Here is a 23248-nt window from a genome sequence, read left to right on the forward strand (position 1 = left end):
AGATGATGGTAAACATTTTTTTTTTAGCAATTTATTTTTTACAAATTTACAAACATTGTTAGCAAAAGTTTTTAAAACTGCCAAATGTAGGAAACAGCCTAAGTGCACATCAGTAGATGAATGCATTAAAAAACTGATATATCTGCACAACGGAGTACTACACAGCACAAAGAAAGAAGGAATTCCTACTTTTGTGACAGCATGAATGGAACTGGAGACTATTTTGCTAAGTGAAATAAGCCAGTCAATGAAAGACAAATACTACATGATCTCACTTAAAAGAGGAATCCAATGAACAAAATAAACTAATGAGCAAAACAGACACAGAGACACAGAAACAGGGAACAGACTGAAGCTGCCAGAGAAAAGGGGTGGGGGGAAGAATCGTGGAAAGAAGAGGAAGGGATTAGTCAAAGAACATGTATGGATGACTGTGAACATGGACAACTGTATGGGGACAGGCTGTGGGAGTGGGCAGGAGGGGGGACTGGACGGAGAAGGGAAAGGGGGGGGAAACTGGGACAACAGTAATAGAATAAACAAGAATAAAAAAACTTTTTAACAAAAATTTTACATTTTTAAACAAACTTACAATTTTTATCAAAAGTTTTTTAAATTAAGGTATGTACTTTTTTTAAAGACACAGACTATAGTATTGTTACCAAAGTCAAGCGGAGTCACTGCTTGGGGTGTTGTATTCAAGAATAAGTCAAGGCCCCAGCGGTTTGGCTCAGCTGATTGGGCACCATCCTGCAAACCAAAAGGATGCAGGTTCGAGTCCTTATCAAGAGGTGGGTTTGGTCTGCAGTCGCTGAGTACAGAAGGTCGATGTTTCTCTCTGACATCGTTATTTCTTTCCCTCTTTTTATTCCTCTCTTCCCCTCTCTCTAAAATTAAATTTAAAAAAAAACTTAATTAAAAAAACAAGACATGATGGGCGTTAGGTAGTTTTATTTACTTGCAGGAAGTAAAGGAGACAGGATTCATAACCAAAGCTGTCTCCCAGAAGGGATGCTTAGCCATGGCTTACATACACTATTAAGTTTTCTTCTTGACAGTTGGCTTAAGTTATGGGGTTGGGTGTCTGGTCAAGCTCATCCCATTACACCTGCATCTGAGAAATACTGTGCTACATGTTAACATTTAGTAATAACAGCATTGTCAGAAACACACAGATCTGAGATCCTTGTCCTGTCTAACAATACAGTGTAATAACTTTTGTATGCACTGGGAAACTGAAAAATTCATGTGACTGTCTCTGTTGTGATACTGGCTTTATTGCAGTGGTCTGGAACCCAACCTGCATTATTACTGAGGGGTGCGAGTAGTAGAGTCTGGATCTGTAACCTTTCTACATCTTTTCTATTCTCATTTTCTTCATTATCTAGGGAATTTTATTCATTCCCACTACTTTACCGTCTGCTCAATAAATTTCCAGCTCCCACCTCTCTGGAATGGCAGATCTGTATTTCTAACACTGAGGAACACTACCGCAAACTTTAAACTCCAGAAGTCCTAAGCTAAATTCATTACTGTATCCTCCAGTTTCCCCAACTCTAAACCCTCCCGAAATCCGCTTCTTTCCAGCTCCCGGGAAATCACTTTCATTTCTCAGTTAAATGGTAGTACTATCCACCCACTTGTCCCAAATTCCAACTTTGGAGTCACCTCTCATCGGCTATATCCAGCCTGAGAGATGAAACTGAAAATCCTTAACCCTGGGAGTGGTCCGGGAACAAAAGGCCAGCCTGTGCAGCCGTGACGTTGCGCCAGGGAACACTAACGTTGCGCCGCGAAGGAGGCCTGGCGCGGGCAAGGCCTGGCGAGGGCGGGGCTCCGAGGCCTTTTCTGCTCTGCTGAGGTCAGCTCCAGAGGGGAGTCGGGAGCTCGGAAGCGTCCAGAGCCGGACATCCCGGAGTCCGAAGGAGCCTGGAGCTGCCGGGTGCTTTGGCAGGTGCGTGGGCGCCGCGGGGTACTGGGTCGTCCTGGCTTCAGCCCCAGTCGCGTTCTGGGAGACGGGAACTAGCTGGGGCGTAGCTCTCAGCCTAGTCTCCCGGAAGGAGTAGGTCGCACCCGGCTCCGCATTTCTCGTTTTCAACTAGCCAAACGGCAAGTCTGTTTTCTGAAATTTGGGTTTCAAAACAAACTTTTGCAAAAGTCCAGGATTTTGGTGGACAATCAGGGAATACCGTGAGTAATTGGGAACACTGTATGTGATAGGAACACATACTATCACTTGAAGTCCAAAGTCGAAAACCTGGAGTGCGGCGGCCCATTCGTTAAATCTCAGCTTCTAGAAAAACAGGGCTCTGCCCAGTGTTCAGCCTTTGCATTCCGGGGTTGCAGAATGACAGTAAACATGAAGATCTGTAAAATACGGCGTTAGAATAAAGGAAAAATTCACTCCGAATATGTGTATGTTGCAGATCCTTTCAGTGCACTGACTTGATCGTGTATTCAGTGAGCACTTTCAATTCCCGTCTGTGTGCTCAAAACTGTGACGTGCCATAGAGTTGGAACAGCACCAGAGTGGGTGGTCTTTCTTTTCAGGGGTTCAACAGTCCTGTTGGGGAGGTACAGAGTTGATGCCATTTGAGTCCAAATGTGCAAATAGTGTCAGAAGGCTCTGCCGTAATCCCAGGCTTTAATGGATGCGTGAGATTTTAGTAAGCAAATATTTATTGAATGCCTAGTGTGTGCCCTAGCATTTATTGAGTGCTTATTGTGTACCCCAGAACCTAACGATATAAAGATCAAAAAGACACAGCCCTTGCATGGAATTTGCCCTCCTGGAGAAGCTAACAGAGTTAAGAGAACAGCCAGTGGCAATAGGGACATCTGACTACAACTGCCTGCTGGGAGCAGTGGGGAGGCAGCAGCCCCAGATGGGAGTGAATCAGAGTCTGAGGGTTCCAGGGGAGGCTCCCAACTGCACCCATGGTTTCTGGGTAGAGTGGCCAGAATTTGTGAAAGGGAGGCAGAGAGTTTCCCAGGACCTGGGGCTGTGTCCCTAAGCCAGGGCCTGATGGCTGTAAGACTCACTTATGCGGAGAGGTGGAGCTAGGCAGCCGGCCTCCTCCAGTTTAGAAGCTGTTCTGGAAATTGTTAAAGATTTATTGAAGAGTTTTGGTGTTCTGTTGGTTTGTTGTTTGATTTTTAACTATCAGAGTTTAAGGACAAAATAGGTTACTCTAAATAGGATAGTCTGGTATCTTTTACAGTATTCATTATCATCTCTCCCATCTATACAACATGGTAATTACGAATCCATTGGAATGTAAAAGACAACACAAATGAAATTAGTAAATATTAATGCTACAGAAAGGCAGAGTTAAATCAAGGGACTTCAGTTTAACTAGATCACATAAGGAAAGGAAAGAGAACCCCTAATATGTTCATTCGTTGGACAGCACCAACTAGGTCCTGTGTAGGATATAAAAGTGTGGAGTAGGGGTAGGAGGGAATGGTCCCAGCAAGAAGGAACAGTATGTGTGAAGGCCCTAAGGACCAAGTTTAAGGTTGTGAAGAAAAAGCCAGTATTGCCAGGGCAGAATGAGAGTGGTGTGCAGGATGAGACAGGGATGAAAGGCCAGGTCTTGAACCATAAGAAGTTTGAATTTCATTTGAAATGGAATAAGAAAATAAAAGTCGCCTGGCTAGCGTCGTTCAGTGGATTGGGTGCCGGCATGTGAACCGAAGGGTCACTGGTTCAATTCCCAGTCAGGGCACATACCTGGGTTGCAGGCCAGGTCCCGATCAATGTTTCTCCTGCACATCATTGATATTTCTGTTCCTACCTTTTCCTCTCTCTGAAAATAAATAAATAAAATCTTTAAAAAAAATAAAAAATACTTTTAAAAAAGGGTTACTCAAACTACAGTGTGGAGAAGAGATTAGAGGCAGAGAGGAGCAGAGGTAAGGAGAGAAGTCAGGACTTCACTGATGAGACATGGGCCTCAGTGGCACTGGAAACGGAGAACAAAGGTAGATTCCAGCTGTATTTAGCGGCAGTGATGAGGCAGTGCTGTTGGCCGAAGGGATATCCCCGAAGTGGGGAGAAATAAAAGGCAGCAGCCAGCTGGACACAGCTGCCACCTACCAAGAGGGGAACAAAGGGAGGCCTAGACTGGGGACTTGGCATGTCTGAGGTATTAGCATTTGGGAGGCAATGGGCATTTTGTCCTAAACTGGGGGTTGTCTGCATATTGATGGCATGTAGGGCCTTGAGGAATGGGCACCATCTGAGGTAAAGAGACTTGTGTGAGGATTCTAGTCATCTTGGGAAAACAGAATGTTCAGGGCCGGGGGAGCAGGAGGAACACGGACTGTAACCACATCCTTAGGGGACTGCTCCTGGTAGGCACCCTTGGAAAGGCAGGCCCAGTCATCCTGCAAGGGACCGTCTAACCTTCTCTAAAGGAACATCAGACCCAGGAAATACTTTTCCCGAAACCCCACCTGTTAAAGATGGTTTCAGTTTTTAAAAATTCACAAATAGCTACTGTGAATTAAACCCAATATCTCACCCTTTAATTAGTTGATTGTAAAATACACAGAATATTTCTTTCAATTAAAAAATATAATTTTTTTTCTTAGAAGTAATTATGTGTAAAGGTAAAATTAACTTTAAATATGTATATATTTTCCATTTGAATGTAAGTTGTATGTTTTTATTACTAATTGTTCAATTTATCTCTAGAATGGGTTAACAGAAACCCAAATAACTAATTAGTCTCTTTGAATTTATAGAAGACTTAGATATAAAAATCCATGGTTTCACTATCACATAATGTTAATTTTTAATTTAGAAGTTAATGCTTCTATATTTTTTACATTTTTAATGCTTCTGTCTTCTTAAATCTATTTGATTTGTAACTGAGTCTGTCATGTTTTTCTTACAATGTATATTGAGTCTATACAAAAGGATTTTTAGGTGTCATAATACCAGCCATAAAAGCTAGAAATGATTCTGAAACCAAAATACATATTGCAAATACAGGTAATATTCAACTTTTGTGATTATAATATGATTGCAATATCTTTTTTAAAAAATAATGCCCAACTTTCCCCACAATTTACATGTAGAACAATTCTAAAGTCATTGTCATTTATATTCATTGAAAAGAAAATTCTTAAAAGCTATGACTTGAAACTTCTTTTTCCTACAGGATGACTTTGGGAGTCTTTGCAAATTGTACCTTCTGTTTGAAAGTCAAGCACTTACCTCGTCAACAGAAGAAAAAGCTACAAACTGACATTAAAGAAAATGGTGGAAATGTTTCCTTTTTATTAAATCCTCAGGTATTTGCAAATTTCCTAAGAACGCTCCTATGATAGTCATTCATAGCTGAAAGGGCTGCCCCTTCCTGGACCACAGCCCGGGGCTTGCCAATAGGAGCTGGGTTTGTTCCATGAAGCACAGTCAACTCCAGCTGGATGCTGGAAGCTTCTCTGGCATTTGATAATTTATTCATGAATATTAGAAATGGAATGGCCCTGTTTTCCTCCAGGTCAGGCAGAATTGTCTGTACTTCCCTTATATGACTTGTTTTACCATTTCTGTGCATTACAAATAATTCATACCTCATATACCCTCTCAGTGTACCTTCTGAACAAAAAATGCCGAAACAGGCTCTCACTCTTAGACTCTATGACATATGGACTACAGCCTTTTCAGCAGTTGTTTTGCCAGTGTTTATAAATATTGAAATGTGCATAGCAGCTATTGTAGCAAAGGAGATAGCATAGTATGTAATAATGAGGAATGATCTCCAATATAAATTATCAAGCGGAAAAGCATTGTGTTTGGTATGCTGTTATCTGTGGCTACAAGAGGGCTGTGTACTTGTATGTGTGTTATCTACATAAGATAGCTCTGGAAGGATACCTGAGAACAAGTTACAGCAGGTGCCTCTGGGGAGAGGAACCTGGAGAAATGGTGGGGAATAAATTAACTTATTATAATTTTACTTTCTACATAATCTACAATGTACATATACTACTTATTTTAAAATAAGTTAATAAAATCGCAAGTTAACATTAAAATAAATAATAGTGAATACCCTTTAAACCTCTTATTCCACTCCTAAGGAAAACATAAGTTGTGCAAAGAAGTGTATATGAAGATATTCAGCACATTGTTTAGAGGAGTGGAAGTTTGGAAATAACCTCTAAGACTGGTTAATCAGTCATGCTACATCCATATCCATACTCTTTAAAAACTTAATTTTTTAACTTTAATGTAACAAGAAATTCTGCTATTTATAAGAGTTTTAGAAATTAAAAACAATTGTTACAAATTACCTTCAAACAAGACTTTCCAAGGGTGAAAATTACAGATACAAAATCATTTAAATTTTATTTTTAGTAATGCATAATGAATTGATTTTTTTTCTTAGTGTACACATATAATCTTAGACAGTGCTGATGTTCTGAGTCAGTACCAGCTGAACTCTGTCCAAAAGCACCATATCCATATTGCAAACCCGGATTTTATATGGGAATCTATCAAAGAAAGGAGACTCTTGGATGTAAAGAATTACAATCCTAACAAGTCACTGGACAGTACACCACCTCCTTGTCAAGAGGCAAACAGTTCTGGTAAGCATTTCAAGCACTCAGTGTATTATATGAACTATAGTAAACATTTTGGTTTGTCAGATATATTGCAGACAAAGCATGGTCCAGAAATACTACATAAAAATTATGCTTGTTATCCTAGAAAAATGGGCAGCAAAATAGTGAAGGACAAAGACTTCTTTAGTGATAGCAATAGATTTGTCCATATCCATTCTAGTATGTTTAGAATCAAAATGGCTACAGAAAACACTAATAGTCTCAGTAAACTTGATGTGTAATTTTAACTGGGAGGAGGAAGAACCTTTGTGTTAAAAAATTATCATTAAAATTGAATGACTGGAAATTTTATGACCAGGATTGGCTAAAGAAGTTCTTTCCAAAAGATGATGTATCCCAAAGCAGCATATCTCTTTTATAAACCCAGATTTTATTTTGGAATCTGGCTGAGAAGAAAGCCTTTAGACAAAGAGAAATGCACTCCTTATGAGACATGTCGGAGTCAAGCAGTTCTGATAAACTAATAAGCACATGATATGTTAGATATCATCTTGTATGATATTAATTGTATTATTTATAAAAGCTTTAGACATCTAAGTGTTTGGATGTGGTTTGGCCTCTTTAGACAAATGCTTGTCCAGAAATGCTGTCATCTGACTATCTTGCTGTCTCAGAAAATTGTAGCTGAAACAAAAAGGAAGGATGATAATTATTTTTTACACTGAAAACATTTTTCAACATCCAGAATCATACAGTCAGGTCGAGAATTACTGCAAATATACTGATGACTTTTTAAATATAGGTAGCATAATTAAAACTGAAAAGAAATCCTCACTTTAGAAGAGTTACTCCTATTGCTCATAATGTTCTAGATAGTGATACTGTTCTTCTACAAGAAAAGTATGAAACAAACATTGCTCAGCCTTATGTAGGAGCCCTGAATTTCCCTCCTCTAAACCAGAACACATTTGTGACTTGACGACATGCAGGAACCTCTTCTGATTCAGTGTTGTGCTAGAAATGCATTTCATAACTATGCTCACCATCATCTCCTGAAGAGAAAAATGTCATTTGAAATTGTATGTCTATCAATGAGTTTCACATCATACAGATTACATGGGAATTCTCGTCAAATGGCTATTAAAATAGAATGGGATATTCGCACTACTTTTAATCTACCATCCTACTTTCCCATTTGTATTGATAATAGATCACTAATAACTGTAGCTAACTTAAAAACATTTTTTTAAATTTTTAAGTGTATTTTATTGATTATGCTATTACAGTTGTCCCATATTTTTCTCCCCTTTTTCCACCTCAGCCCTGCACCTCCCCCACCTTCCAGTATCCCCGCCCCCTTTGTTCATGTCCATGGATCAGACATTTAAGTTCTTTGGCTTCACCACTTCCTATTGTATTCTTAACCTCCACCTATCCATTTTGTACCTACCAGTTATGCTTCTTATTCCCTGTACCTTTTCCCCTATTCTTCCCGCTCCTCCTCCCCACTGATAACCCTCCAAGTGATCTCCATTTCCATGATTCTGTTCCTGTTCTAGTTGTTTGCTTAGTTTGTTTTTGTTTTTTAGGTTCAGTTGTTGATAGTTGTGACTTTGTTGTCATTTTACTGTTCATAGTTTTTGATCTCCTTTTTTTAGTTAAGTCCCTTTTTACATTTCATATAATAAGGGCTTGGTGATGATTAACTCCTTTAACTTGACCTTATCTGGGAAGCCCTTTACCTGCCCTTCCATTCTAAGTGATAGCTTTGCTGGATAGAGTCATCTTGGATGTAGGTCCTTGCCTTTCATGACTTGGAATACTTCTTTCCAGCCTCTTCTTGCCTATAAGGTTTATTTTGAGAAATCAACTGATAGTCTTATGGGAACTCCTTTGTAGGTAACTCTCTGCTTCCCTCTTGCTGTTTTAAAGACTTTCTCCTTATCTTTAATCATGGGTAACTTAATTATGATGTATCTTGGTGTGTTCCTCCTTGGGTCCAACTTCTTTGTGACTCTCTGAGCTTCCTGGACTTCCCGGAAGGCTATCTCTTCCACCATACTGGGGAAGTTTTCCTTCATTATTTTTTCAAGTAAGTTTTCAATTTCTTGCTCTTCCTCTTCTCCTTCTGGCACCCCTGTGATTCAGATGTTGGAATGTTTAAAGTTGTCCCAGAGGTTCCTAAGCGTCTCCTCATCTCCTAATTCTGTTCCAGGTGAATCTTTATTTCTTCCTTCTGCTCCAGATCGTTGATTTGAGTCCCAGTTTCCTTCCCTTTATTGTTGGTTCCCTGTATATTTTTCTTTATTTCACTTTGCGTAGCCTTCACTTTTTCCTCCATTTTGCAACCATACTCAATCAATTTAGTGAGCACCCAGATTACCAGTGTTTTGAACTGCGCATCTCATAGGTTGGCTATCTGTTTATTGCTTAGTTCTACTTTTGGTGCTTTGATCTGTTCTTTCATTTGGGCCATATTTCTTTGTATCAGTGCACCTATTACATTGTAAGGGGCAGAGCCACAGGTATTTGACAGGGTGGGGCAACCCATTTCATTTTGTTGTGGGTCTGTATGCAGGGGACGCAGGGGTCAGAGAGGGAACAAGGCTATTTGCTCGGCTCTTGCTCCACTTTCAGTCACTTACCCCACTACCCACAAGCAGATTGGGCTCTTCTGGTGCTGATTTCCAGGTAGGTATGTTTGTGTATATTCTAGAACCCTGAGGATCTCTCCAACAGACTCTCCTGTACGACTGGGAGTTTCTCTCCCTGCCACAACCCCCACAGGTTTTTACATCCAAAGGTTTTAAGGCTTTATTTCCCCATGTTGGAACCCTGGGTTGTGCAGTTTGTCTCTTTCCCCAGTTGTTCCTCCCAGTTTGTCCACATGTGAATGTGGGACCATCTGGTTCACCAGTAGCTACCTTGCCCACCTAGTCCACCAGCCACCGCCTTGCTGTGTGTCCTCTCCATCCCAGCTACCCATCTACCCCTCCTACCGGTCTGGATGAATGTTTCTCCTTTAACTCCTTGGTTGTTGGACTTCTATACAGTTGGATCTTCTGGCAGTTGTGGTTGTTTTTGTTTTTATATTGGCTGTTGTCTTTCTTTTGGTTGTGTAAGGAAGCAAAGCATATCTCCCTGCATCTCCATCTTGGCTGGAAGTCCAAAAACACTTTAAAAAAATAGAATAGCATGGCAAATATGCCCCACATTCAAGAATCTGAACTGTTCCAGCATTTATTGTTAACCAGTTTTAATGAATGTTTGAGTAATAAACAAGCATTTTGTTTGTTTTAATTCTAGACGTGAAAACAGACAACCTATGCCTGGACAATGCTACAGAGACAGAGAGCATCATGAAACTTACTAAGTAATCTACTTTTGGTCATTAAGACTACACAGTTTGCAAAATGTTTTCCAAACCTCAAGAACAGTATTAAAATGCTATTAGTATATCAGTATTTTTGGTAGTATTTTAATTTATGTTGCTTATCCAACTCTTTATTAAGTTTTTATTTATTTAAAACTTTTTACTTCAACTAGTATGGTGATAATTATTTTTATCTTCTCAGTATTATATGAAATTGGATGTAATTGTGACATTGATTTGAAAAAAGAAAAACCACCAGAGGTGAAATATGGGCTGTCTGCTCACTCTATTACCTTACTGAATAGCATTTAGAAAGTTTGTTATTTTTCCTCCTGATATATTTAAAAATGGAAATAATAATAACTTTCCAAAATGGAGTATGTGAGTCAGAAGCTCTACACAGCTACTTAAAGTGTACCCAAGACTGCAGTGTCAAAGAGGCATCACATTTTGCCTTATTTTACTTGTTAATAATAATGCTAAAAGAGAAAACAAGTATCAAAATTAAAAGTACAAATGATGAGAAGTCTGACACATTTATTTTTAAGGGGAGTTGACTGTAGTGCAGAGAGGTGTGGGCCTGACTGGAGTGGCGTGGTGTCTAAGGGTCCATCTCAGAGTGAATGCAGGCCGCCTGTCTATGAGGAGCTGTGATTTGTCCAACACACTGGCCTGTTTCTTTTATGCCTGTGCTTTATGCCATCCCCACCATCTAATGCAGACATCAGAGCTTGAGAATTATGTAAAGGAAGAACCCAGCTTGTTCCACAGGACCTTTAAACCATTTTTACAATCTCTAAGGAGGCATTAGGGACTTATAATGCATTTTGAATTGAGTTAGAAGTACCAAAAAAAATTATGAAAATCCTGTTTAGTCACAAGTCGATTTTAATATTAAAATATTTTTGTCTTAATAAGTGTTTATTTAAATACATTAACATTCATTGTATAATGATTAATGTTAAACAACATTCTGGCAAATAAAGAGAAAACATTAGCTATATGTTATCCTGGCATAACCTCAGTTTGACAAAGGGGTCTAACATATTTCTAATGTTATTCCTTTCTATGTTTTTATTTATTTATTTATTTATTTATAAAAATGTATTTATTTATTTTTTCAAACACATTTGTCTCTGCCTTCCCCCCACCACTTTCCCTTGCCCTCCCTCCCTCCCTCCCTCAGCTCTTCCCCTTTGGTTTTGTCCATGAGTCCTTGCTATATGTTCCTTGACTTTCCCTTTCCCTTCCTTTTACCCTGTTAATATTAAAATTTTAATTATACAAATTTCAGGTTTTATACAGAGAATATTCAAATTCCTCATTTTCCTCAAGATTTTGAAGTTGCAAAATATAACATCTTGGAAAAAGTAAGAGTCTGATTTCTGTTTGGGAAAAAAAAGACTGTCCAAATGTCTTGTGATCATTCTTCCTGTTTGATAATTGTCTTGTTTTGAAAAATTGTGTATATCCTGAATGATATTTCTTAATATATGAGTTGATTTTTAATAGTTAAGAAAATTTTTACATTTAAAATATAATGTTTTTAGTGTAAAAGTAATTGCTCATAATTATTATAAAAGTAATGCATGCTTGTAGTAAAAATGTAATAGTATAAACTATTAATAGAACATTAAAAATAAGGGTCCTCCCTGTTTTTAACAGTTTCTTATATTTTAAGAGATTTGACACAAGTATTTCCACCATCTTGAAGTTCCATTATTCTTCATTTAAAAGAAAAACAAAAAACTTTTCTCCAACATCACACAAATGTAAATTAACTTTAACATTCAAAATGATTCTCCATTTGTATTTTTAAGGTATTTTAATAAAATGTAACTTGAAAATGACATTCACCCTGTGTTAAAGAAGATATGAAAAGTGGTACCATTTAAACATACACAGATAGACCTATAGTAAAAATATAGGAGTGAAATATACCTAAATATTAATAGTGATTATATATCTGTACTATGATTTCAGGTGATTTTTATTTTTTCTTTGTACTCCCTGAATTTTCTGGATTATACCTCTAAATGAGCATGGACTAGTTTTATAATCAACTTTTTAAAATGGCATGTACAGTTTGCTTTTTAATGAATGCAGCTTATAAAAGAGCAAGCTATTTTCCAGGTGGTGCCTGAGGGAGGTCAGGAAACTGCTGTGGTGGAGTTGCAGTGCTCCCAGGACCCCAGGGACCCAGCCTTCCTCATTGCTGCACAGTTCCTCCCAGCCGGTGGCATGGAGGTAATGGTCTTTCTATCAATTCCTGTGTGTTTATCCATCCTTGATCATAGCTAGTTCTCTTAACATTGGCCAGTGAACCAGCCAACCTATTCATATTTTTCGTTTTGCCTGGTAAATAGGTTTGAAAAGTGAAAGTGTGTTCTCTTTTGGAAAGTACCAGGTAAGGAGAGCAGAGTGAGCCCAGAACCTCTTGGCCAGAGCAGCACAGGGGGCTTATCGGAGGAAGACACTTCACTGTGTCTTGCTCCTGTTCCAAGTCACTTACAGAAACTTTCCATACCTTTCAAAGCAATCTCTTCACACACCTACTATGTACCAAGCAGTCTACCAGAGGCCAGGATCCAAATGTAAAGAATACTTACACCTCCCCCTCCGAAGTCACCACCTGGGAGGAAACAGCACATTCATGATTGCAACCCACTGTGACAGTGAGATATCTGTGAACTGTTGTGGGCTCTGAGCAGCGAGGAGGGCTTTGTAAAGACCAACCTAAAATAGTTATGAAACAAAATAAATTCAGAAATAATACCTAAAGTTCAAAGAAAATGCTACAAAACCATCAGACTGTCTTCCATTATTTTATAGACATTCGGCTTACAGGCAAGAAACAGCAGTGTGCATAGGCGCTGCTCAGTGGTGCAGGTGGTCCTTCCAACACTTCATTCAGACTGTGGACACACTCACTTTGGCCACCCACCAGGGTTAGCTCTGGGCAGGGATGGAGGCAGATCCACCTGACTTAAAAACCCACTCACAGGAACCCATGTCTCTTAGAGAACAGGGCCTGGGGTTGAGATGCCCTTTATTAAGGGAAGTGTCTGTCATTAGAGTCACTTCTCCCAGGGAAGCCCAAGATTCAGGTTTCCCATCTGCTATTTATGGTTCATTCACTGAATTCCCAGTCCCAATGCAACTGATTAATGACAAGTCTCTATTACCCAAGCTACTTTGCCTAATACTACACTGACACTCCACCCTTACAGGTTTCCATGGGAACAGTTTCCAAGTTCAAATGTGTCCGAGAAGGGGACGCATTTCACCTCAACATGTAGACTGTATTTGGTGGAGGATTTAGTTCTGTGGGTAAAAACTAAGTAAAAATCAATTTAGAAACAATGATAGAATATTATCATTTTTTTCTTCTTCATTGAAAAAGAAAACGATGAAGCTATCTGAGCCAGCATGTCCCTTCCTGCTCTCTACAAGGCTCGTTGCTGGGTACCTTCTTCCCTTCAAAAGAGAGAATCTCCTTGATGAGTCTGTTCACCTTGATGGAAATGATCCTCACTTAACAAGCAGAGAAGGAGCTGCTCCAGAAGACACTCTTCTAGCTTGCCCTTCTCCTTTATTAAACATGTTGATGGAAACTATGTTAAACTCTACCTTTTTAAATGCAGTAACTTGAACTTTTTTTTGGCCAAGTTCGAGGGGCATCCTTGAGCTACCAGTCCGGGAGGAGGTTTGTCAGTGTTATGACTCCCTTGACAGTAGCAGGGATCTAATGCCTTGTTTATGTTCCTATTTCCCTGGTACATGGTAGGTGTTCAATAAAGATTGACACTAAGCTACTGTCTCCTCATATCCTAACATTTTGCTACGTTCTATATTCACAGCCTAGAAAGCAACTCTCTGTAAAGCATACCTCTGCAGATGCAAGTGAGTACTATGAAAATTACATTGAAGAGCTGAAGAAACAAGGATTTCTGCTAAGAGAATCTTTTACCCCCGAAGCCACCCAATTAGCATCTGAAAAATTGCAAGCAGTAAGACTGATTTGTCCATGTTATTTTGTGTTATTGATTGAATATTTTTAAGAGAAATGTTTTCTTCATGGGAAATAAACTGGCCAGAGAAAAGAGTGGAGTTAGGAAAAGGAACAGTGAACCCACAGAAAGGCCTAGAAGTGGAGAGGCGCATGAGTTCTAGGATGAGCCCAAAACTTAGGGCTTATTTTAGCAACAGACCATCACAGCTTTCAAAAGATTCCCTTATAACCTGGGCCAGAAGTCAAGGGTCCTTAACCCTTTATACCACTTAACCTCTAATTCCACTGGTAGACCTAAAGTTTACAGAGTGAAGAAAAAGGCAAAAGGAAAAATAAAATGGGACTAAAAGAGAGAAGGGGGGACAGAGGGATGGTTTAGAGAGGAGGCAGAGGGAGAGCTGAATGGAAAGGGGGAGGCCCCTAGCATTAACAGTTACTTGGGTGAGAGTGGCTTTCTCTTGGCTATAATTATTCTCACACCTCTGATCATCTCCATTAAAAATAAACCTACCCATGAAAACTTTCTGTTTTTTTCTATTTTGTTGCAGTTGCTGTTGGAGGAGGTAACACATTCAAGCACTCTGAGCCAAGAGGTGAGCGATTTAGTGGAGATGATTTGGGCAGAGGCTCTCGGCCATCTGGAGCACACACTCCTCGAGTCCATGAGTAGGATCAGTCTTAATGATGTAAGTCACGTGTGTCCTTGAAATGGAGCCTGTTACCAAACAAACCTACTTTCCTGGTTTCTTAGCTTCAGTGGTATCACTTCTGTTTGAGCAGTGGTTCCATTATTTTTAGATGCATTCCCGTTCGTTCTTCTTATCCTGGAGCAAGCCACACTGAGAGCACTGAGGGGGAATAAACTTTTGGGAAAACCAGACGTTCCCCTCTTGTAAAATGTTAGGCATGGTTGCTGATCAAAGCTTAGCTCATCAGGAGGCTTGCTCCTCTTGGTCAAGAGGTTTGTAGCAGGCCCGAGGACATGGATGCTCATGATCCTCTGTTAGATACTCAGACCCTAATCTACTCCATTGTACCTGCTTCAGAGCCTTGTACCTCTGACCCTCCAAGGGGAACGCAGGCGGGCTCCCAGCCCTCCAGAAACTGCTCTTCTTAATCATATACAATTAAAAGAGCAGATGCAAGAAAATGTTCTCAATGGTCATACTTGTACAACTGCATTTTCATAGTCAAACGATACAGACGATTCCTCTGTGGAACTAAATGAATTCATTTCAGGGCAAAGAAAGTTTCCTGGAGTAGAGTCCAAAAAGTACTTGTGTCATTCAAAACATGTTCTGGTGGGATTTGTTCCTAGTTTGATTCTGACATCTTTCTAAATATCTTATGTGAAAAGCAGGTTTCCTGCCATTGCATGAGTACTCTTCTCTCTGTTGATATATAGATACAGGTATAGATCGATATAGATACAGATGGATATAGCTATAGATATAGATATAGATATAGATATAGACATATGGATCATATATAGCACAGACTCTGGTTCTTCCCTCTAGTTGAGCCATGCTGATTTTAGGAAACTTCTCATGGCATTGTCATCACAACCAGGATACATCTACAGGAAACACCGTGCTTGTTTTATGACAGGTGTCCAGGAAGCTAACAGTTGTAACATGTCTGACAACTGTTTTAGCTATTTTTATACATTTCTTCACTTTCTATATGATTATTAAGACCTACTTTTAATAAGCATATATCATCTTTTGTTTAAAGGTGAGCAAGGCAGAAGGAATTCTCCTCCTAGTAAAGGAAGCACTGAAAAATGGAGAGACAGAAGAGCAATTGCAAAAGATGATGAGTGAGTTCTACAGATTAATACCTCACAGAGCTACAACAACAGAAAAAGTTAACCTGAGACTGTTAGCCAAGAAAGAGGACCTCTGCCAGGTAAATCTCTGGAATATAGCATTCAGTTTAAAATATGTTGGGGGAGGAGTCTTTCAAAATCTGATGAACAAGTTAACACTGAATCACAGAAGTTATCTCTGGAGTTTGCTCCAAAATAAATTGCTGAGCCATTTTAGAATGTTTTCAGTCCTTATGGAAGTTTTCTGAGCCATATTTCCAAACTGGAATATGTTGGAATTGCAATTGCAAATAAGTTTAGAATTGCTACCCAGTAAAGTAATTTTCCAAATCAGGAGATGAGTTAGGATTCTTTCTGCAAAAAAACATGAAGTTGCAACTGACTTGAACAATGAGGATACTTATTGCCCGGTATAACAAGAAGTCCAGATGTATAGTGGCTGCTGGTCCAGTTCACTTCAAGGTTATTATCTCTGACCTGCCTGCATATAAAATGACAACTTCCCTCAGCCTGACTCCCCTTACCATCAGCTTACATCTACAGTTCACAGCATTCCACCCAGAATATGTTTTTGGTGTCTCTTAGAGGAAGCCCCTGGCAGACTTTTATTTCTTTGGTCAGAATTGAGTCATGTACATTCTTGAGGCAGTCACTGGCCAGGAGAACGGAGTTGCTGTGAATGCTCAGAAATGGGTAGCCCCTCCGAGCTGTGGGAGGAGGAGCAGGGCTCAGTTAGCAAAAAGGAAGAAGGCAGGGAGACAGCCACAGTCCACCCCACCGTGGATGAACCCATGTCACTCTCTGGCTCTGAGTTGTCTCGTTCATGCTTGAAGGGATTGGGACAGGGTCAGAGATGCCGTAGATGTGAAACTGCATGTTTGGGGAAAATTATAGCTTTCAACATGTTCTTAGAGGAGTCTGTAATCAAAATAAGTGAAAAATCAACAATGAGATGATACAGAACCCTCCCAAATATAAATTCCATGATTTGTCTCACATCCAGTGTGAAGAACTTTAATCATTGTTTTTGCTACTGAGGGCTATGAATGCTGGCCATCCAGATACTTTTTAATTTGAATTTTATATTTTCAATAGATAATATATCTGCATAATTTAAAACTCAAAATTATACTAAAAAAGTACACTAAGAACAGTTTCTATTGTACACTGTCCCCTCTGACCCATCCCCACTCCTCACCCTGATAAACATTTTTACTAGTTTCTTGTTAGTCTTTGCACAATTTCTTTATGCAAATCAATACGAATAAGAACATAGCATATTACTTTGTGTAAAAATAGAGGGTGGAATAATATTTAATAATAATAATAGAGTATTATCTTTGTCATTCTGTACTTATTTCTCTCATTTAATATGCCCTGTTCATGGGGGTTATCTTCATAGTTGTCCACTGTGGGATGTACCACACTGTGGCGGGCAGTATCCCCTATCGCTGCACATTTCAATTCTTTCTGGACTTTGCTATCACAAAGAGAGCCACAGGGAATAACCTTTCATGTTTGTCATCTCCTCCGTGTACAGTGGTAGCTCTGGGATATGGCACTGGCAGTCGAAGTGCTCTTTTAAAGGATGTAACTGTGATAGATTTTGTCTGGTTCCCTCAAGGGGGTGATACTGTTCTGCCTTCCCCTGACCAATTCATGAGTTTCTATTTCCTATTTTCGTACCAACAGAGTATTTATCAATTTTAGATTTCACCAATTTATGGATAGGAAGTGGCCCCTCTGTGCGGCGAGCCTGAGCACCTTTTCAAATGGTTAAGGGACGTTTGTGTTTCTTCTTTTTTGTGAACTTTCTACTCATGGCCTTTGCCTCTTTTTTTAGGTCTTGGTAATTTTCTTCATGATTGTTATGTCCTCTTTATTAGTTAGGAAACTTCATCTGTGTTATGAGTTGTAAATATTTTCTGCAGTTATTCGGTTGTTTTACTTTGGGTATGATGAATATGTTGGTGATAGTTGTTCTCTTTTACCATACAGAAGTTTTTTACTTTTATTTCGAAAAATACATCCATTTTTTTAAATTTAGTTTTCAATTACCATTGCCATACAATATTATATTAGTTTCAGGTGTCCAACATAGTGATTAGATGTATATAACTGATGAAGTGATCACTCCAATAAATCTAGTGCCCACCTGGCACTATTCATAGTTATTATAATATAATTGACTGTATTCCCTGTGCTGTAATTTGCATCCCAGTGACTGTTTGTAACTGGAAATTTGTTCTTCTTAATCCCTTATTTTATGGTTGGTGTATCATAAACACTTGTGGCAGGAGAATGCCTAGTGCTCTCCTTCAATATCCCTTTAGTCACAAAGATGCTAAAAGCAATATAATCCTTTATTAAAACTAATTCAGATTATCTAGGAGCTGTGTTCCCCTCTCCAAGCTCCACGGCCTACAAGTTTATTAATCTTGGGTTCCCACTTGGGAAAGGGACCCATGTCTTATGCATCTTTGTATCTTTCAAGTCTAATACAATGCATAACATACAGAACACACTTAATGAGTTTTTTGTTAAGCAGAATTGAACTTGCAGTCTGTGGATCTATGTTCCTGTTTGTCACTCTCCCATCCTCACTGCAGGATCATGAGCAATTAGTTTAACTTCTCAGAGGCTCACTTTCTTCATCTATACGAGGGCAATTAGATCTAATAGTAGTAAGTCCAGTGTTATAGTACAGGTTAAATGAATAATGTACCCCAAAACACTTTATGAATAATGAAGTACTACCCTCATGTACACCATTATTATTTTTGAAGATTGTGTAATTTTTTAAATTCATTTTTAGAGAGAGGGAAAGGGAGGGAGGAAGAAAGGGAGAGAAACTTCAATGTGAGAGAGAAACATCCATCCGTGCCTCTTCCATGCTCCCAACCAGGAATCTGGTCCACACCCCAAACATGTGCCCTGACCAGGAATCAAACTAACAACCTTTTGTTTTGTGGGATGGTGCTCAACCAACTGAGCTATGCCAGTCAGGGCCACTATTTATTATTGTTACTGTTACTATTATTATTATTATTTTTATGTACAGGGTCCAGCACAAATAATACCCCTTTTTTATTACAAAATCTTTAATTACAAAATTATAAGCATGTACTTTGGTAACATAACAATATCACACTCAAGCACATGTTATGGCATTTTAGGTAAAATGTTAAAATTAAAACTATAAATTATTGCACCTATATTATTACCTCACCAACCACACTCAAGGAGGTGTTACTTCTGCCAGACCCAGTATTTTGCTATCACTGAAATAACTATATTACCTTTAATATGTCACTTACAGTACAGGCAGATATTAATCAAAAGCTTTGGTGAATAAAACTTATTTTTCCAATCTTTTTGAGAAAGAGTAATGTGATGTAAATATTTGGCTATGTGGTAATTCTAATATCTGTGTATCATAACATTTCCATCCACAGCTAATAAGAGACATGGTTAATGTCTGTGAAGCTAATCTCTCCAAACCCAACTCACCATCTCTTGCCAAATACCGAGCTTTGAGATGCAAGATTGAGCATGTAGAACAGAACACAGAGGAATTTTTAAGACTTAGAGAAGAGGTACTGCAAAATAATCGGAGGTACGCATAAGGAAATGCATTTAGATCTGTTCTTCTGTAATGTTATTTCAGATTTGGATAGTGTCAATTGCCACAATTACCCAGATACATTGTTTCTCAGTAACAAGATAACTGTGTTGTGATGACCAATTACTTCTTCTGGGTATGTGTTTTTTTAATTTTTAAATTGATTTTAGAGAAAGAGAGGAAGGGAGACAGAGGAGTGGGGGGAAACATTAATTTGTTGTTTTACTTCTTATTTATGCATTCATTGTACATGCCTTGACTGGGGTTCAAACCCACAGTCTTGGTTCATTGGGGTGTTGCTCTAACCAACTGAGCTATTCAGCCAGGGTGCTTCTTTGTTTATAATGGGGCATGAGGCAGTGTGCTATGTTTGAAAAACACTCCCTACTGCTCCACTTGGATTTTAAGATTACCAAATCTTGATGAGAATTAAATTTTAAAAATTTAAACCAGCCCTGTCTGGTGTGACTCAGTTGGTTGGGCTTCATCCCGCAAATCAAAAGGTCACAGGTATGATTTACAGTCAAGGCACATGCCTAGGTTATGAGTTCAGTCCCTGGTTGGGGCAAGTACAGAAAGCAAATGATGGATATTTCTCTCTCAAACTGATGTTTCTGTCCCTCTTTTTCTCCTTCCCTTCCCCTCTCTCTACATAAAAATAAATAAACACAGTTTTTTAAAAAATTTAAATCAAAGGGTACTTAAGTTTGTGTTTGAAGGGTGTTACCTAAGAAAATGAACTTAAATTAAAATTTTAAAATATAAAAATATGTATGTGACGCTTTCTAAAATGACCACTCTATGGCATAAGCATCTGGAAAACTTATCAAGAGCTATGGCGCCCTTCCACGTCAGTCACCTCTTTCCTCGTTGACTGTGAATGTTCCTGTTTCCTGTGCTTGTGTGCATTCTACAACCTGGGGCAGCAACGATAACAAACACAGATGATCATCTTCTCAGACAGTCCTTAGTGGTGTTAGGACCTCTGTGGAATCACCTTAGCGAAGAGCCTGGACACGGCTTCAAAGGTTCAGAAACTATTTTCGTTGATTTTTCTCAAGGGTGAGGATGACTTTCATTCACTTGGTCGTTCAACCCATGGCAGCATTCGTCTGCCTGAAGTCTCTCTTTTGGGCAGTGCTGGTATCTTGAATCTCAGATAACACCCAGGTAAACCTGCTTCAGCCTCGCACATGTCTTAGAGCCAATGGTGGTGAATGGCAGCTCTCATACCAGCTTGTGGGGGCCAGTGGTTAAATTTTTAGGAATTTTGTTAACTGATAGTAGTTAACAAACCATTAGTAGGAGAATTTACACCATGGAAATCTGCACATGCTGCAGGTCAGGTCGTGTGTGGACTTTGTCATTGTTAGGAGTTGGTTTTTCAGTGCTCTATTAGAACAAGACCCAGCCACGCCTCCCTGTGGATGGATTCAGACCTATCTCAAAGTACCTTTTATCTTCCTTGGGTGGTTATCTTCAAATTCCATTCCCAATATCACTTCCCACCTACTACAAAGGTTGTATTTTAAAAAATGGTAAATTATAAGTGTTGATGAGGACGTGGAGAAATAGGAACCCTCACACACTGATTGTGGAATGTAAAATGGTGCAGCTGCTATTTGGCTATTCCTCAATAAATTAAACACAGAATGATCATATCCCTCAGCAAGTCCACTCTAGTTACAGACCCAAAAGAACTGAAAATAAGTACTCAAACAGATACTGGTACATGGATGTCCCTAGAAGCACCATTCAAAATCCTAAAGGTGAAAACAACTGACATTTCCATTAACGGGTGAATGGAATAACAAAATACAGTATATACCTATAGTGGGACATTATTCAGCCATGAAAAGGAATGAAAGCGCTGACACACAGTACAACACAGGTGAACCTTGAAAACATGATGCTGAGTGAAAGAAGCCAGACAGAAAAGACCACATATTGTATGACTCCATTTATATGAAATGTCTAGAATAGATAAATCTAGTCCATGGAGATAAAAAGCAAGTTGCCTGGTTCCAGGAAAGGAGGAATGGAGACTGGCTGCTAAATGAGTATGTGGTATTTGGGTTGATGAAATGTTTAGGAACTAGTGGTGGTTGCACAACATTTTGAGTGTACCAAATACCACCAAACTGTACACATCAAAATAGTTAATTTTATGTTATGTGAAATTTTGCCTCAATTTTAAAAAATCCATTCTGTAGATTTTTTCCAGATTTTGTTTTTATATACTATCAAATTATTTTCATTTCTTTTGGCTTGACTTTTGACCCTCTGCTTGGTTTCTGCTGGGATCTAGTACTAATGAAGAGCCTGGTGACAGTGAAGGTAGAATCAGGAGGGGAGTGACTGGCTTTCCCCAGGGAGTCAAAGGGAAGGAAGACCTGAGGAGGGGGTGCAGTTCAGCCATCTAATATAAGTCAAGCAGTCCCTTGGAGATCTCGCCCCCTGACCCAACAAAGGTGGGTCTCTTCCTAGGGAGAGACTGCTGCTGAGAAAAATTATATTTTCTTCATTTCATTTCACTAATGATTTTTTTCATATTATTTTTTGTTGTTCTGAAATTTATATTCTTTGCTAAAAGTTTAGAAACTGTGTAAAAACATGAAGAGAATTAAAGATCACCCGAAATCTTACCACTCGAGATAACCCAGAGATTATATAACCACTGTTATTATTAACACTTTGGTACAGAACATATCCCAAACTGAATTACTGGTTCTTCTCTCCATCCAGTGGTATGCTGGTAGACTAGTGCTCTGAATAAAAGTCCTGATTTGTAATATTTGTTGGCTTCTGTGGTGTAAATACTCCTACCATAGTTCATGTCAAGCTCTGACTTGACACCACTGAGCATGGAGCTGGGAAGACTTGGTCAATAAGTTCTCACAACCCCTTGGCACCCACAAGTCTTTCCCTCAGTAATACCCCCAGTGTTTTCCCATGCTTGCCCATCTTAGCCACCCACCTGACCATTGATGAGTCTTCTCCCTTATCCCCACATCACCATGTTCTGTCCTTTTTTCTTCCAAATATCTTTAATCCACTGGCTTCCTTTTACACTGCTGCCACCTTTAGTGCAGACCACTGTTGTCTCATCTATAGCACCCTTCCTAATGTTCTTGGCTCTCCTGCCCTGTTCAATATGTTTTCCCATAAAAGGCAGTTAGATCTCGAAAGCCATGTTCCAATACATGTCATTTCCAAAGAGAGGCCTTTCTTGACTACCTCTCTCTGAACCTCTTTGTCTTCTTTAGAAGCACTTAAAATCAGGCATTTGTTAACTTGTTGATTTTTGTCTCTCGTTAGAATGTAAGGTCCGTGAAGCCATAGGCCATGTTATCTTACTTCCAGTGCCTGACAGAATACTTGGCACAGAATCTACTTATTGAATGAATGTATGAATGAATGGGCTCATTCAACCTGTATATTTCATATAGTATGTAGTGTATGACAAAATTGGGAATCAGTAGGTTTTCTAACCTACTTTTTAAAAAAGTATTGGAGAGAGAAAGAAAGAGAGACAGAATGAGAGAGAGAAAGAAACATCGATTTGTTGTTCCATTTATTTATGTATTTGTTGGTTTATTCTTGTAAGTGCCCTGACCAGGGTTTGAACCTGCAACCTTGGCCTATCGGGATGTCACTCTAGCCAACTGATCTGTTCGGCTGGGGCCTTATAAACTGCTTTACATATATATTTGTTTATATATTTTATATAATTGTATTAATATATTACATATAAATATAATACAATTATTATATATTATGTTTATTATATATCTATATAAATATATGTTCTGTATTATATTATATATTATACTATAT

At 38.9% G+C, this 23248-nt stretch overlaps 1 protein-coding gene across 2 annotated transcripts in view; it reads left to right on the forward strand.

Annotated features, from left to right (window-relative positions):
• The first annotated feature begins 1846 nt into the window (after positions 1-1846).
• PARP4 (poly(ADP-ribose) polymerase family member 4) overlaps positions 1847-23248 on the forward strand; it is a 108260-nt gene continuing 86858 nt past the window's right edge. For both annotated transcript variants that reach the window (XM_054577461.1, XM_054577460.1), the window contains exons 1-10: positions 1847-1954; positions 5169-5301; positions 6399-6600; positions 9883-9949; positions 11244-11319; positions 12083-12196; positions 13810-13959; positions 14510-14647; positions 15696-15869; positions 19245-19405. In XM_054577461.1, the coding sequence (XP_054433436.1) occupies positions 5170-5301; positions 6399-6600; positions 9883-9949; positions 11244-11319; positions 12083-12196; positions 13810-13959; positions 14510-14647; positions 15696-15869; positions 19245-19405 (1214 nt within the window). In that variant the 5' untranslated portion in view covers positions 1847-1954; position 5169. The remainder of the gene's footprint in view (positions 1955-5168; positions 5302-6398; positions 6601-9882; positions 9950-11243; positions 11320-12082; positions 12197-13809; positions 13960-14509; positions 14648-15695; positions 15870-19244; positions 19406-23248) is intronic.

The sequence above is a fragment of the Pteronotus mesoamericanus genome, unplaced genomic scaffold (assembly GCF_021234165.1).
Source record: "Pteronotus mesoamericanus isolate MK-2021 breed Mesoamerican mustached bat unplaced genomic scaffold, CSHL_Meso_final contig_433, whole genome shotgun sequence".
In the NCBI taxonomy this organism is placed as follows: Eukaryota; Metazoa; Chordata; class Mammalia; order Chiroptera; family Mormoopidae; genus Pteronotus; species Pteronotus mesoamericanus.